This window comes from Condylura cristata, unplaced genomic scaffold, assembly GCF_000260355.1.
Source record: "Condylura cristata isolate star-nosed mole 26May11 unplaced genomic scaffold, ConCri1.0 scaffold00029, whole genome shotgun sequence".
Classification (NCBI taxonomy): domain Eukaryota; kingdom Metazoa; phylum Chordata; class Mammalia; order Eulipotyphla; family Talpidae; genus Condylura; species Condylura cristata.
Window position 1 is genome coordinate 15733529 of NW_004567130.1, and position 17480 is coordinate 15751008.

A 17480-nucleotide genomic window follows, 5' to 3' on the forward strand; every position below is an offset into this window, starting at 1 on the left:
CGTGTTTTTCTTCCCCACTTAGTACTGGTTAGTCCTTATGGCTTAAACGGCACGCTAACAGGCCAAGCATATAAGATGTCAGACCCAGCCACCCGTAAGCTGATTGAGGAGTGGCAGTATTTCTACCCAATGGTGCTGAAAAAGAAAGAATTGAAAGAAGAGGAGGAGTTGGGATATGATGATGATTTCCCCGTGGCAGTAGAAGTAATTGTTGGTAAGAGAAAATATTTTGCCTGAAGAGCTTTATTCTATCTTTTTTTATCGTCCTTAATTTAAAAAGATAATCATTCAGATTCATCAAAAATAACCTCATAATTTTCCCATCTTTTTTTATTCTCTCGACACACTTGGTGTATGCTGAACATTTAACTTGCCTGAAGCACCAGTGGTCTCTGTATTACAAATGCTATTATCATAATGTTGGAACACATGTTTAAACAGCTATTAACTTATAAGAGAATGAACCTGTCACTTTTGGCAGTGCTCAGTGAGCATCTCATTTTCACTATTGAGCTTTGACTGTGACCATTGCATCATCAGGTTGACGGTCTTGTGTGAACTTTTTCTTAAGTCCACTTTTTTCTCTGCTCTCTTCTTACAGGTGGTGTTCGGATGGTTTACCCCTCAGCTTTTGTTTTGATCTCTCAGAATGACATCCCAGTTCCTCAGAGTGTTGCCAGTGCTGGAGGCCATATTTCAGTTGGGCAGCAGGGACTTGGTAGTGTGAAGGACCCAAGTAACTGTGGAATGCCTCTTACCCCTCCCACCTCTCCAGAACAGGCTGTCATAGGTGAGTGCAGGAATGTTCTGGATGGAAGGAATCCCAGAAAGCCCTGTGGTTTCCTTGCCACAGAACTGGTGCATAGACTCATTAAGAAATTAAAGGTTAGAAAACCATGGGAATTTTGCAAAATAGGGAAGGAAAAGTTTAAACAAACAGAGTTATATGCTTTAGAATTTTAATCTTACCCATACTTAAACAGTTGAGTTGTTTCTGAAGTTTTGTGTGTATACCTGTCTCTTTTAGACAGATGTGCCATGCACCACCTCTTTCACATGCACACACAGTCTGGAGACAAGATACAGTTTGCCCCTAAAATGACCAAGATTCCTAGGTTAGCAGGAGATGGGGAGGGCTAATTAGTTTTGTTGAAATCACTCATGCCTCCTGTGGATAGGTTGATCAGCTTGCCTCTTCTGCTTATGGTGGTAGCTTGGCCGACAGCGTTCCATATATGTTTAATAGCACGGATATGTATTTTATTTAAGTCTATTTCAAATATCACTCATTTTAGATAAATCATTAACAGCTACTAAAAAGCATTAGTCCAGCTTTAATCAGAAGACTGGCTTACTTCTCTCCCCTTCCCCAAACTCCCTTTTTGCCAGAAATTATTTCCTTATGATACCATGTACATACAGTATACAGTCTCTTCCTGCACTACAGCATTGGTGCGAAGGACTATGTTATCTGTTAGCATGTGCTTCTTCACATGGACTCCTTTTATAATAGGCATTTGAAAATCTATTGTAAAGTCAAAATGAATTATTTTGCACCCTGAACCAAATCAGGGAACTTTTAAGTCTTGTCTCCTTTAGTTTATTTCATTTGTAATATAGCAGTACACTTCTGAAGAAAAAGAAAATTCTGATTCCTTAAAATGTAAGCATTCGGGGTTGCTGTTTTCATTCTTTTTTCAAAAAACTAAGCCTAACCATCCAGTTCCTAGACTGGATTTTGATTATGTTGCACCAACACCAAAATTAGTTTGCACTATAGGCTGCTTGTTTCTTTTTCAGATGAAAGAAATTGCTTTCACAGAGCTTAAAAATTATTTCTGTCAAGATGTTTTACATTCTCCTGGAGTAAAAACTACAATGTATTTTTATTAAATAGATAAAAAAAAATTGAATCAGAATTTAAAACTGAAAATTGACCCCACTGTTTGCCTTATACAGATAGAAATAGTAAAATGCTTAAAATGTAACAACCAACGTTACCAATAATCATGGTGGCCATAACAGAAATACTTGAATATATAGCAACTATAATTGGGAAAACTGAGTGAAATTATTGGAGTTTTTAATCTCTTGACGTAGAATGTTAAGAACAACTTGTGTTTTAGTACAGAGCTTTGTAAAGTAGAGTCAGCCATAAATGCAAACTGTTCCACACACAGATTTGAAATTTGACCTTGTTAAGAGCTTTGCCATTAAGTTTTTCCTCTTACTCAGGCACTGTGTGCAGATATTACACAACCATTCAGCTCAGCTGATGTGAAGCTCCCTCTGCTGGCTTGTTTACCCAGAAATTTACTGCATTGGCACTTAACAAATCAAACATCACTGCGTGTTTACATCTCTTCTTCATTTTGATGAGTTGTCTCTAATACCTGGGAAGTAAGAATTCCTCTGTATAGGCATTACTCACGAGGGGCTGTGAGGATTGATATGACTAACTTTTAGGGGGAGCATAATCATTAAAGTGCCAGGAAAAAAGCTGTTCTGACCAAATTATTGTCATAGCTACATAAAGTATTAGTGCCAGGGAATAGCAGCATAGCCACAGGAACAGGAGTCTAAGCATTAACAGTTTTTTATGTAAAATATAAGCAGTCTGCACCGGAAGACTTTTTAGAAAATTCTGACATGCCAACTCATCTTTGTTACAGGTGAGAGCGGAGGTGTGCAGAGTGCCGTCAGTCACCTGGGTTCCCAAGACGGGGGGATAACTATGCACAGTCCAAAGAGATCGGGGAAAATTCCTCCAAAACTCCACAATCATATGGTCCATCGAGTATGGAAGGAATGCATCCTCAACAGAACCCAGTCCAAGTATGTTTTTTGCGTTATGGCTGAGATAGTTCAGGAGCCATCTCTGAGGTTACTACATGCACGAAGAGGGTCAGTCATGCTGCATGTTGTGTGACCACGTGGACAGGTCGTTGGATTGATATTTCATCTTCCTGAACATACACGATTCAAAACAAAGATACTAAAGGAAAGACACTTTACTTGATTATCCAGGAAGTTTCTGGTCATCTCAAGATTAGCATGTTGTTCGTTTAGCTGACTTTTGTTTTAGCACAGCTGGCTCAGAGATTCTTGCTGTCAGAATAGTAATTGGTGAATTTGGTGTTCCCTTTAATGTCAATTCACGAATGCTTCTATTTACAGTAGAAAATAACTTTCTTTGCAACATTTTCTATTATACATTGATCTTATGTTTTAATTAACAGTGCATTTTTGAAATGAACTGATAACAACTAATGGGGTATTTACCTGCTGCTGTTTTGTGAAAGTATAGATTGGGCTGTTGGGAAAGTAATGATCTATGTTTTCTATGCAAAAATGTGTCATTACTTTTCTAATAATCTAGTTCTTTTTTCTCCTCCTAACTCACTTTCCTTCCTTCCCTTCCTCCCTCTCCTCCATTTTCCCTCTCTCCCATTCATCTTTCTCCCCCCACCCCCCTTATTCTTTTCTTTCCTTTAATCCCCTCTCTCCCTTCCTGCCCTGCCACCCTTCTTTCTTAACATATTTTTGGGAAAAAGAGCATTTATTCTTAACAGATATTTTATTGCATGGTGATAATACCATAGTAGTCAATAAATGCTATTCCTTTTACCAAGGTTTATGTAAACATTTAGCCTGTTTTTTAATCCTGTGGAATACAGTAAATGTGGGTTTCCTTGTCTCAAGACTAGAAGGTCCACTCATTTAGGAGTCAACTAAAATGTGTCTTAAGTGACCACTGTTAAAAGTTTTATATACATGTTTAAAGCATGTTCTTTGGACCTAGCTTTTAGCAAATTTATAGTATATATTTATTTCTCAATAAATTAAATCCAGAATAGGCTGATAAAGTGACAGTAGTAGACAAACTCTAAAATAATTACAGTGAAAAATAATGTCACTTTCTAGACCTGTCACTTAAAAACAGTACTTTCCTTTAGAATAATTGCTACAGATATTCTCATTTCTATTCTGCAATGCCTGGATACTTTGCAAATTAATTTTCTTTTCACTTACCTTTTTGATTTTTATTGCCTCTAACCTTTTACCCATACCAACACTTAACAGACCATAACCCTTCTACCAGCAACATAGTTTGGATTTGTTAGACCCCAAAAGGCAGGGGAGGGAAGAGAGCAAGAGAAAGCTGGGCAGAGCCTTCACTGTAACACTACCTCATCAACTATAGCAAGACCAGCAGTACAAAAATATTGCCTGGTTGACCTGCCCTTTTTGCTCTCAGTTATCAGTGCTATATAGGAGATATGTGTGTTTATTTTAGTTCACATTATCTGCCTGTAAATTATGAGAATTTTAAGAGTGATTCATATAGTCTAAGGACAGATTTAACATAGATGTTGTTAAAAGAGAATTTTTAAAAATTAGGTTATTTCTACAAGACAGGTGGTTCATTTTTAGCAGCAAATAATGGTGCCAGACAGTGTTTTAATTGCTTTGTATACTGCTTATGTTAAAATGTACATCAAAATCACAAATATTTTGAATCCTGCTTCTTTTAGTGCACAGAGCAAGTAGTTATTCCCCCAGCCTAACACTCTTCCCAGCCACAGTTCCTTAGGTTGTTCTGAATGGTCTTTGCAGGATGCCACTACCTGTAAAATGATTTGTAGTATTAATATCGGTCCCTAGAGAAATCAATATTAGCTTATGTTTATACAAATAACATTTAAAAAAATTTTTTTTAGGAGGAGCCAAATGTCAACTCCAACTCTTGAAGAAGAGCCTGCTAACAGTCCTGCCACTTGGGATTTTGTGGATCCAACCCAAAGAGTCAGCTGTTCCTGCTCTAGGTAGGTAGTAGAAGGGGTCAGAGAACATGGGCTAGAGTGACAGCACATTTTGGCTAACTGTCTCAGACCACATCTTCCTTTGTTTTCTTTTAATTATTCTCCTTCAGTAGAGACGGGGAAAAGATGTCTTTTCTTACATAGGCATATTAAAAATTTACTGTCAGGACTCAGAAATGAATCTTATTAGACAGCTGACCATGTTAAAAAAATTGCTCCCACAGATTTCTTCAGGGTAGTGTTGACACTGGGGAAATTCCCCTTAACCCGTCTTGGTTCTTCTAAGACTAGAGGAACAAACACAAGACAGATTAGAAGGCAAAAGGCCAAAACTTAATGGCATATGCATGGAGAGTTTATGTGGTTGTAAATTCTAAAGTATAATGGAATGGCCTAGTGATACTTATCCTGGGTTTAGGGATCTGGGCATCAAAGAGAGAGAGGGGGAGACTTCACAAGACAAACAAGGATGGGGTCCTTCACCCTTACTCTGAGAATAAAGAGATTCTCAGAGAGAGAAGACATATGTGTTCACCAATAAACTTAGAACTGCATGAGAACCCCCTACCAACTCCCCCCTATGCTGCATCCTTCTAACTATTAAAGGGGGGGGGGCAGTGATTGTTTCTCTGATCAGGAAAAGGGCAGAAGCTTCTCCCAGCCTTTAGGGACCTCACTGCTCTCCATTCAACAATCTGCATCCCTTAAGAAGCTGTAAGTAATAGACTTCTGTAGGCTCACAGGACCTCTATTGGCCTTTAGTTCCACTTCAAGCTGACAAGAGGCCTACTCCGGAGATAGTGAGAAAAGCCACCTGACCCTTTTGGGAAGACCAGCCCCATAGCAGCTACCTCAAAACTAAAGGATTTGATTTGACAAAACAGTCTCTTGCTCTTAAATGAGTTTAATTTTCATTTTTAATGTAAAGATATATATTAAGTATCTGGTTTGTGTTAGTAGACTTTGAATAAAATAGACCTTCATAGATACTTCTTTTTGCTGCTGGTAGTGGTATCTGAGGCAGATACTTGGTAACACATGCTAAAGCTAAAATTATTCTTTCATTTGATGTTTGTACGGGATCCCCAAATGTTCCCTGTAGACAGTTTTTTTTTTTTTTTAAAGATTTATTTATTGTGCATAGAGAACTGGGGTACAGGCCAGAGGCTCAGGGGCAGTGAGAGGCTTCACCAGAGACAGAGTGGGGAGCAGAACAGGCAGATCAGTGAAGTACACTGCTGAGGGGAGCAGCGGGCTGGTCAGGAGAGGTCTGCCACGCCGTGAGGTCACCTCTGGGGCAGGCGGGAATCGAATTCATGCGGAAGCGGCTTTAGATTCTCAGTGCTGTGCTTTAACCCGCTGCGCCACCAGGGAGGGCCTGTAGACAATTTTTATGCTCCTTGTGAATATTCCCTTGACATACCTTCTGATAATAATAAAGAGCCGTATTGTCATTAAAGTTCTTAAATTTCTTAAGTATATGTCAGTCTCACTGCCAGCTCAGTTGACTCTTGGAGTATGTTGTGATGATTATCCCCTTAATGAGCAACTTAGGGTGGCTTTACTTCCATTGTATCTATTTTGACATTTGATATTGCTCAATATTTATAAAAATGTTTGGTCGAGATGCATATATTTAGTAGCTGACCATCCATTTCTCTAGTTTCAAACCGGCTTCTTAAATGAATTCACTTCAGGATAGGCCCTCTGAGAATATATGCAAATTTGGGGGTCTGTGCACATTTATGCAATGACTTTGACACCTTCTGTTTTCCACTGCATCTTAAGTTGCTTCTCTTTTATTATGCTCTCTCTTAGAAGTCAGCTTCTTGTTGGGTATATTATCAGTCTAATGAAACTCATGATTGATTTTTCAAGAAGAATGTTTTTGAAGAAGTTAGTCACTTATTAAGGGTCTTCTCTGAGCCTGTGAGACTCTTGTCTGAAAATCCAAATAAAAAAATTTCATGTAAGGATTTTTAGAGCTTAGGTTTTAAAATAAGCACCCTTAGAAGATATTACTGAGATGTCTTCCGATGAGATATTCAACTAAATACATGTTTTGCTGTCTGTTTCTGGGTCTTTGTAGATTGTGTGACAAAAAAAATATTTTCTTATTAATGTTTTCTAAACAGCTCACTACCAAGTTTTGGTCCACCTTTAACAAGTACATAGGATAGGTAAATTTTAATGTATTTAACTTTACTTGTGCCTTCATCTTACGTTAATGTAGTTTTTTTTTTTCCACTTTTAAAAATAAACTTTTTACTGATTTATAATACATTTTTATTTGCTACTTTGAATTATTTTTACCCTAATTGTAAATAAACAAATAACATGTTTTGCCCTAGAGTTAATGTTCTATTTTCTTACCAAATTATTTGACCTTTCAGTCTTTTCTGTAATTATGCATCACATCCCGCTGACTGTCAGACCCGACTTCTCAAAGTTACTCTAGTCTTGGCTTTGGGAGGATGCTGTTAAGACATATCTGTAATGACATATCTGTTTTCTCATAGACCAGGTATATTGTTGTGTGTGTGTGTGTGTTTTTTTTAAAGATTTATTTATTTATGCTTACAAAACTGGGGTATAGGCCAGAAGTATAGAGGGTGAGAGGATTCACCAGAGACAGTGTGGGGAACAGAACAGGCAGATGTACTGAAATACACTGCTGAGGAGAGAAGTGGGTGGGTCAGGAGAGGTTTGCCACACCATGTGGGTTAGATCTCTGGCTGGGAATTGAACTTGTGCTGCAGTGGCTTCTGAGAGCTTCATAGTGTGGAGCTTTAACCTGTTGCGCCACCAGGGAGAGCTCTGCTGTGGTCATTTTTATCACAATTTTCCGTTTTTACCTTTGGAATTTTTCTCATTATTTTTCTTTATTTTCTAGGTCTAGTCTGTCACTGCATTGCATTGTAACTTTCTTTAAAATATACCAATTTTTTAGTCACTATAATTTCCTCATTCTTTTAGCCACCATGTATTTATGCACTATTTGGCCCAGCTTCTGGTTCTTTCCTACTACCATACCACCTATATATTTAGCCGTCTGCACCTGATCTTCCTACTTGCCTGCCTTAGTGAGATCCCTTTCATACACAGACATGCAATTGTGGTCTATAACTTATGAGTGTAGTCTTAATTCTGACCATTTCACAATATGACTGAGTTGTTAAATGCAATTGAAAAACTGACTTTTTTAAAAAGAATATTCTCTTTGCAAAAAGTCCTTACTTTGAAGGGACTACCATAAAATGTCCATCAAAGGAATGGTGTCGTTAAAATCCCAATCAAAACTTTAAAGGATTTTTTAGCACTTAGGTTTTAAAATAAGCACCCTTAGAAGATACTACCAAGGTATCTTCCGATGAGACATTCATCTGTTACTGTGGTCCTGTGGCCTGGGGATCTACAGCGTACATTTGCCTTATTGGCAATAGCGGTTATGCTTAGACAACCTTCTTCAGAGTCAGTGTTTGAAGGAGAGAGAAGAGGAGGAGGAGAGATAATAGCAGAGATTTTGGCAAGAGTGTTTTCATATTATCTGCTGCAGGGTTACCAAATCCATTATGGAATGGTCTGCTTTTTACACTATTTAATAGCCTTATGGGGCAGGGTAGCCATCCTGCTGTCCCACTAAACCATCCCATTATGCCACACAAATCCATTTTACTGCCCACCAGGGCATCATTTAGTGCAATACAACAGTAATTTAATGCCACCCTAGTGGCCTCAGAGAGTTACTGCTACACTGGCAGGAGAGCTTACATTTTTCCCTGGGAATGATTTATGTATTGGGAGGAACTGGCTGACCTGCTGTATAACTTTGTTACTCAGATTAAACCTTGGCATCACCTAGTGAACCCTTACTGAGCAATTTCTCACACCCAGGCCTGCCAAGATGTGCGTTAGTATGGGCAGACTTTCTTTCCCTACTTAGATAGTACAGATGCATTTTATGTGTGTAAATATTCATTTGCAGTCATCTTACTAATATTCATTTTAATATGTGTCTATAAGATCCCTTCTTTTATCCCTTCTTTCATAAACCATATTTAAGTTTTCTAATATATTGATCCTATTAAATGTTCTTAGACTTAACCCTCATTATCTTAGTTTCACAGTTTGGGATAGAGTTTCACTTAACTTTCAATTACAGTACTGGAAGCCGCTATAAATTGATGTATATTGGAATTAGTAGAGTGTTGTAAAATAGAAATTGGAAGCATATTTTGCTTTTTTTTCTTGGCAGGTGACCTTATTATTCTTGGATTTAAGATGTAATATGAATAGAATATTTAAGGCCCTCATCAAATTTGAAAGATTTGGGGATTTGTCAAACCAGTAATTTTGTAAGGGTTACCAGCACATTAGCTGATGTCTAAGCCCATTTCTTCCCTGTGTAACTTGTATGTAATTGGTTCATCACTTTGTATCAGGATGTGTTGCAGTTTCTAGTCATTATAAATTAACACCTAGATCCTTTTTGATGTATTAGTGCATCTAACATGTGCTTAAACAGACATAGTCTTACTGGAGGCCTCTCTTTTGCAATGTTATAATAATGATGCAACTATTTTCATTTGCATATTTGTTAATTTCAGTTTAATTTCCCATTTCAGGCATAAACTTTTAAAACGTTGTGCTGTAGGACCGAATCGACCTCCCACAATATCTCAACCAGGGTTCAGTGCAGGACCATCATCATCTTCATCTTTACCACCTCCTGCTTCTTCTAAGCACAAAACAACAGAAAGACAGGAAAAGGGAGACAAGTTACAAAAGAGACCCTTGATACCATTTCACCATAGGCCCTCTGTGGCCGAAGAATTATGCATGGAACAAGATACACCAGGACAGAAGCTAGGGTTGGCAGGGATAGACTCCTCCTTAGAGGTGTCTAGCAGTAGGAAATATGATAAGCAAATGGCTGTGCCTTCCAGAAATACAAGCAAGCAAATGAATCTGAATCCTATGGATTCACCTCATTCCCCTATCTCCCCTCTGCCGCCAACTCTCAGCCCTCAGCCACGAGGTCAGGAAGCAGAGAGTTTGGACCCACCATCTGTCCCTGTGAATCCAGCCCTTTATGGGAATGGAGTAGACCTGCAGCAGTTGTCTGCCATGGATGATAGAACTGTCCTCGTAGGCCAAAGACTGCCTCTGATGGCAGAGGTCAGCGAGACAGCCTTATATTGTGGGCTTAGGCCCTCAGACCCAGAGTCATCAGAGAAGTGGTGGCACAGTTACCGCCTCCCGCCCATTGATGATGCTGAGTTCCGGCCTCCAGAGCTCCAGGGTGAGAGGTGTGATGCCAAAATGGAGGTAAACTCAGAGAGCACTGCATTGCAAAGGTAAGGCAACTTCCATGCCACTTACCTCTGGTTACCCACTGAAAGGGTGTAGGCTCCTAAGAATCAGGGACTAGCATTCTCATGTCTCCTTGCTAAACCTTCAGATCTAACATAAAAGAGGCTTTTTTTTCAGCATTCCAGACTCTGTATTGAGAAAATGTTACATACAGTCAAGTGCTATGTCCTTCAAGAGGTTTACATGCATTATTATTACTTATTATATAATGCATTTGTAGCTATCATTATTCATTATTTAAGTATGCTGTATAGTAAGGTCTCATTGTGGCATTTAGTGCACCACTATGTATTAATTTATTTTGGGCTCAAAGAATATAACTTTATGAGAGCTTTTAATATTGTAGCCAGTGCCTTTGTATGTTGACACTTCAAGGCAAGCTCTGTGTTCAGGTAGATACCATGTATCTAGTGACAGCATTTAATACTTAAACCACTTTTGAGCTACCCATTCTAAACAGTTTACACAGATGATCTCATTTAATCTTCACCACAACCATACTATTACCATAATTGCATAACTGAGAAAGAAACGAGGGCCCTTCAGCTAGTAAATGACACAGATTTGAAGCCAGGCAGTCTGTTCTCAGAGCCCGTCTGTGCTCTTAAGTGGAATCCATGGAATCCGAGACAAAAACATATCCTGCATAAAGGCTACTACATTTTATTTAGTTTTGAATATAATTTCTAAAAGAAATTCACTGTGTAGATGAGCTTTAATTTTTTTTTAATTTCATGTAAGCTTTACAGTTGCTGTTCTTTTTTGTTGAACATCGGTCTTCTTAATCTGGCTTAAGTCACTATTTATTTTCCCTTTTAGACTCTTAGCACAACCTAATAAACGGTTTAAAATCTGGCAAGATAAGCAGCCCCAGATGCAGCCACTCCACTTCCTTGACCCATTGCCTCTGTCACAACAACCTGGAGACAGTTTGGGAGAAGTCAATGACCCATACACCTTTGAAGACGGTGACATAAAATACATCTTTACAGCAAACAAGAAATGCAAACAAGGGGCAGAGAAAGATGCCCTGAAGAAGACTAAGGTACCTTCAGCGCAGAGCGCAGCATGGTGTGTCAGGGACACGTGTGTGGGAACCTTCTCCAGGCAGAATGTTTGAGGCGGTCTTGCTCTGTCCTCACGTTCGTGCTCTGGCACCGCTGTGTTTGACAGTGTGTCATTCCTTTTTATGTCATGGCTCACCTTTGCTTAAGAGTCAGCCAAACATAAATGAAGTCTCGTTTTTTTTTTTTTGTTTTTTTTTTTTAAGGCTATAGCTTACACAGTGCATGTTTCTTCTCATATGCTAATTCTTGCTGGCCTATGCTCCCTGTTTAATTCTTTTTAATTAGTATTCTAAAATATTCAACATATGAGGAAAAAAGGGTTGATAATGATATTTACTGTTAAGTGAGCGCTTACTCTGTTTACTGAGTGCCTTACCTCTGCATCACTCTGAATTAATATAAACACTCTTCCTAGACTGTCTCAGTACTAACTTTACTGGTTTCATGAGTGCTGGGGGTGTCTGCTGTCTTTAGTCTTAAATTTTAAAACATTCTAATATCTGGACCTATTACAGAGTTATTTTTGAGGCTAGCGGAAATAAGACAACTAAGAGAGCTCAGTATATTTCAAGAGAATAGTTCCTGGATTCCTTTACAGGGATCAATTTAGAGCCAGAAAGCTTGATCCATAATTAGCATCGACAATGTAATTAAAAACAGCCTTTGGGCTCTCCCTGGTGGTGCAGCAGGTTAAAGCGCAGCACTAAGAAGCTAAAGCCACTTCAGCATGAGGTTGATCCCCGGCCCAGAGGTGATCCACATGGCACAGCGGACCTCTCCTGACCCGCCTGCTGCTCCCCTGAGCAGTGTGCTTCATTAGTCGGTCTGTTCTGCTCCCCACTCTTATCTCTGGTGAATCCTCTCACCGCCCCTGAGCCTCTGGCCTGTATCCCAGTTCTGTGTACATAAATGAAATAAATCTTAAAAAAAAAAAAGAAAACAGCCTTTAACACCATGGCACACCTTTAACCAAATGCCACTAAAACCAGGGTTTTTCGTCATAAAACCCTGATTGACTCAAATACCCCATAGGATTAAGGGGAGTGTAGGGGAATTCTTGGTTCTGTTTAAATTCTACTTAAATTTCCTTTGGTTGCATAGACCATGATTTATCATACTTGTGCTCATAACAAGTTCCATTCTACCCTCTAATTCTTTGTGTTTTCCCTCATATTCCACATTTTGGGTTGGTGTTCATGTGTTTTGTTTGGCTGAATTTATTATACAGTCAGAGGATGGATTTGGTACCAAGGATGTCACTACACCAGGTCATTCCACGCCGGTGCCTGATGGGAAAAATGCCATGTCTATTTTCAGTTCTGCTACTAAAACAGGTGTGTACAATGATTATTTGCCTCACTTGGATTGTTGCTAAAATAAAATACAAGGGAAATGCTTACCTAGTTAAAATTACATTCTTATTCTAAATAGCAATAAGTTGATCTCATCTGTAATAGGTTTTTCATAGTTTGATTTTTAGTTCCTTTCAAAACTGATAAACATATGTGCAAATAGTTGTCTCTAAATTTAACTGAAGACATAGGGGAAAATCACCAGCACATCTTGTTCACTTCTCCACCAGTGAGGAATCACTCATTCTGGGTCTTTTGCCTCCTTTCCCACAGATGTCCGGCAGGATAACGCTGCTGGCAGAGCTGGCTCCAGTAGCCTTACACAGGTGACAGATTTGGCACCTTCCCTGCATGACTTAGACAACATCTTTGATAATTCTGATGATGATGAACTTGGGGTGAGTCTGCCATAGCTAAACTAAAATTTCCCTAAATAGAAAGAATGTCAGTATTTCTGTCTTCCTGTAGAGTTTGGTCTCCTGAACTTATTTCAGATTTTAATGTTCTTCAAATGTGTGTACATTCTGAAAGGATTCGAGTTAGTGGTGTAGTCTTTTCATTTTGTTAGTTGGTTAATAGCGTTTTCATTAATGTTATTCCTGTTGTAAATATTAAAATTTTCACATTGATTTTAAATAATCCTTCTAAAAATCATGAAACTAATAGAAATATATTTTTGATCACTCTAGATCAGATTTTAAAAACAGTGCCCATATAATTTTTTATTCATCTGATGGGTCAAAGATAAGTCTACAAGTATGAGAAATATATAACTTATATCAGCACTTTTTAGGATTTTGACATAATAGGAAAATAGAATTTATGTACATAGAGTTTAAATAATGCTGCAAGACATCATAGGATCAGAGTGGCAGATAAGAATCACAACTTTTTGGGAGGATAGCTGAGCTGATTCAGGAAATTTATGTCCTTTTTCTCCTAGCCAGTTCTGTATCTTTGAGTAAACAGAAGTGCCTGGTTATTTCTGGGAGACAGACAGAAGTAAGATAGGTTCTCTTTTTAAGGCATTCACTTTATTTTTCTTTCATTAATGTACTATTCTTCCTTCCCATGCATCCATTTTATGTACATTTGTTCATAATTTGGTGCTCAATTTCTTTGTGGCAATCACTCAGTCTAATCATTGAGGTTACAGATATTATTCATTTACTACCCTTATACTTGAGCCACTCACAGACTTAGAGTAAAACATTAAAATGAAGTTAAAATATACTTATTGTTGTGTTGCCATAATTTATCTAAATCCTTTAAGTACAAAGTGACAGTCACACAGCAGCATTTAAGTTAACATTTGTAGGTTAAGTAGGAATCAAATTCCAAAAACCCGTTCTCACTTTAAAATAAAATGTATCTGATTAACAGATATTACACAACATTAGTATTAGAAGTGCTTTGAAGATGTGAGATCATAATGGCCATGAAATGTGGAAAGATTGGGTTAGTAAAAGCTGTGGGAGGGGTATTAGTTTGAGCCTGGAATGAGCCTTGGTAAGCAACAAGAGTGAATTAACTGCACATGGGAGAATTATGAACAATCTTTTTCTCTGAATGATGGGTAACGATTTGTAGAGATAGGAGGGTTTTGGCCATATCTAGGGCTTTGACCTTTGAACTCTACCGGTAACATGTTTCTCTAAAGACTAGTGAGTGTGGAATTGAACGGATGCTGTTTTTCTTCAATCTTGATACACAGAAAGCAGGTGCAATACTTAGTTACTTGTGCTGTATCGAAAGAAGAGGCCCAGAATCTAGGCAGTGACTCCTTCAAAGAAAAGGACATGGCAGTGTGAAAATTCTTGGGTAGAAGAAACATCAGATGTGTTTTAATCCAAGCTTGGGAGATCTGTTTTTGAACGTAATTGTTTTCCTAAAGCCAGACATTATCTGGGTTGGTTTTAATGATCCTGAGTGTTCAGTTTGATGGCTTGGTGGTAATAGTGGGAACAAAGTAGGAATAAAGGAACCAGAAAGAAATAGCAGGAAGAAGCAGAGAAGGACAAAAAAGAGTCAGGGAAAGCAAACATTGCATAGTAACCTGTACTCTTCACAGCCATGATCCCTGGTGATTATTTTTCACAACTCTGAACCATTATACTCTCTACAAATGATATATTACTATTGGACTTACTAAAAAGGTATACCCTTTGTTTTTTGAACATAGTCTTAGTAATGCTGATAATCAAAGGAGAGTTGGACATTTCTAAGATTTTATTTCTATTGTGGGAGTTTTTTTTCCTATACTCTCTGTTTTTTAATCTGGCATTTCACAAAGGCAACAGTTCGCATTAATACATCTGCTACATTATTTTCCTTGTAACTGGAGTTAGGAGAGACCGTTGGCTATGTTTTCATCTCAAATGTCTTTTGGATTCAAGAGAAATTTCTGTATATTTCAATAATTATATGAGATGAGGTAATTTCTTGTGAAGATGGACAGTAAATATAGAAATAAAATGTTTTTGTTTTCTTGTGATGAAAAATAAAATTATAGCTTGGGAAGGCTTGAGGTCATCTCTTCTTAGATGGCAGCTTCAAAACAGAAGGAAAGCCAGGCTGATAGCAGATCACTACCTGGAAGTACCACCTTCATGTAATCACTGTCCCGAAACTACTCTAATCATCTTGAAGGGGGAGAATTGCTTAAAGTCTGCAAAATCTGCTTTGATGGCACAGACTTCCCTCCCGGGGCCGTGGAAAGGAGGCCCTAGCACTCAGTTGCTCGTGCTTGATAGCCATCCTCCTCCGCGGCACCATTTGCTGGTATTTCTAGATGTTCACCTGTTGAATACTTTAGAAGGAACATCTTTTCTTTATTTTTAAATATCAGTAGATACATATTAGAAATAATTGACTGCTGCTCTACTTACATACAAATGGTTTACTCTTTCAACAATATGTCTTTAGGCTGTATCACCTGCACTACGTTCATCAAAGTTGCCCACAGTTGGTACAGAAGACCGACCTCTTGGAAAGGACGGACGAGCTGCTGTTCCTTACCCACCAAGTGAGTAGAGTAAATGGACTGAGAAACTCACTACCTGTGAGCTACCTGTAACTCACATTCATTGATGCCTTACCTGAAATTCTCCTCTTATTTTTTTTTCCTTTTGATAGGATATTTGCTATGAATTAAATTTTGTGTAAGGTGGTATTCCTGAGATGGTGGGCAGCTAAAAAACCATCTGCATTTGAATTCCTTTTCCCTTTTGTTTTCAAATTAGTAATTAATACTTAGGATTTAAAATACGGAAAAGCATATCTAATGCCCTTTCCTAGTAGGATATGCTGTTCAAGAGACTTTGTGTAAAAAAATTTCAACTTTTATACATTTAATTCACATAGGGTAATGAACAGTTGTTTTCTTCATCCATTTGTAGATTCATTCTGAAGTTTTTGTGTTTCCTTTTGAGATCAACTAGTTTTATTAAATATGCTGACAAGAAGAGAAATTCCCTAGTTTTCTAGTTATTCTTTAAGAAACCACAGTACTATGCATGAATAAAGAAAGTCAGAGTGTACCTTATGTGGCTGCTCAGAAGAAGAAACATAATTCCATTGCAAATCATTCTTTAATACCTTCTCATTAACTTCAGCTGGTAATGAGAACAAATTGAGAGGAAAAACCACCATGTCATAGAGATGAGTCAAAAAGTTTTATGAACCTATAAATGTAGTGCTGATTTACTCAAATGTAGAAGTATGAAGTATACAGAGATGGGATTTTGACAGCTTTAGTGGATCCATAGCTTTTTAAAATATGCAAAGCTTTCTCAAGCATGACATGTATGAAAATGAATAATGATGGCTAACCAGTTGCTGTAGTTTTTTTTAATTAAACATTTTTCTTCTTTTATTACTCTGCACTGCACAATTTTACAAACATGGAACTCACAGATTAAATGAAACAGCAAAAGTAGATGCATATGACTAGGTTAGCCAAGTGAGCTTTTGGCCCTTGTATTGCAGCAGTTAATCCTCTGCTCTTCTTGACAGTCTGATACGTGGCAGTCGATGTTAAATGTTGAAAAGTCTGATAATATGTTCAAAATTCATTCACAAACCAACCTGCTGGTGTCATCGCCCAGGGAAGTATGCTGTGTGCTCTCTTCTTTTTCTCACTTACTCAAAAAGTGGTTTCATCGTGTTGGTCTCAGGTTTGGAGCTCCAGTAGTTCAGTATATGAATACATGTGTGTATTGCAAAGTGACCACCCCAATAAGGTAGCTAACATCCCTCACCACATGGCTGCCGATTTTTTTCTCTTGTGAGGAGAACTCTTAAGCTCTGTCTAAGCAACAGGAGATTCTTAAATCCCAATTATTTACAATATTCATTTCTCTGCTTACGAGTAGCCTGAAGTGTGGAATTAAAAAAAAAAAAACAAACCCGCAACTATCTTCAGTTTCCTATGTACATCAGTAAAGAAGTGGTTATAAATAAATAAAACTGCTTGTTAAGCAGTTTTAAAATGAAAAGGCAAAGTAAGGTAAATAGTAGATATCTGTTTCTATCTGTGCTTAACAAAGATTAGTCCTATTATGTTTCACACACACTATGAAAATATAGAGAAAGGAATTGAGAAGACCATTCTCATGTTAAACTATAAATGAGGGGGGCATTTGGGATGAGTTGGAGAAGCATTTTGTGTTCTGCATACTTCACTCTTGCATTGGAGATTTTTGGAGACAACAAAAACATGATTATGTCACTGCCATCATTTAAACAATGTTTTAAAAAGAAAGGACAGGTTAGGGCCCTCCCTGGTGGCGCAGCGGGTTAAAGCACAGCACTAAGAAGCTAAAGCCACTTGTGCATGAGTTCGATTCCCGCCTGCCCCGGAGGTG

The 17480-nt window shown here is 38.1% G+C and overlaps 1 protein-coding gene across 1 annotated transcript in view; it reads left to right on the forward strand.

Moving 5' to 3' along the window:
• MED13L (mediator complex subunit 13-like) overlaps window positions 1-17480 on the forward strand; it is a 265044-nt gene that overhangs the window by 207442 nt on the left and 40122 nt on the right. Inside the window, exons 6-14 of the mRNA XM_004691010.2 lie at window positions 23-214; window positions 602-790; window positions 2673-2835; window positions 4722-4826; window positions 9449-10180; window positions 11016-11241; window positions 12492-12597; window positions 12889-13013; window positions 15541-15640. Of these exons, the coding sequence (XP_004691067.1) occupies window positions 23-214; window positions 602-790; window positions 2673-2835; window positions 4722-4826; window positions 9449-10180; window positions 11016-11241; window positions 12492-12597; window positions 12889-13013; window positions 15541-15640 (1938 nt within the window). The remainder of the gene's footprint in view (window positions 1-22; window positions 215-601; window positions 791-2672; window positions 2836-4721; window positions 4827-9448; window positions 10181-11015; window positions 11242-12491; window positions 12598-12888; window positions 13014-15540; window positions 15641-17480) is intronic.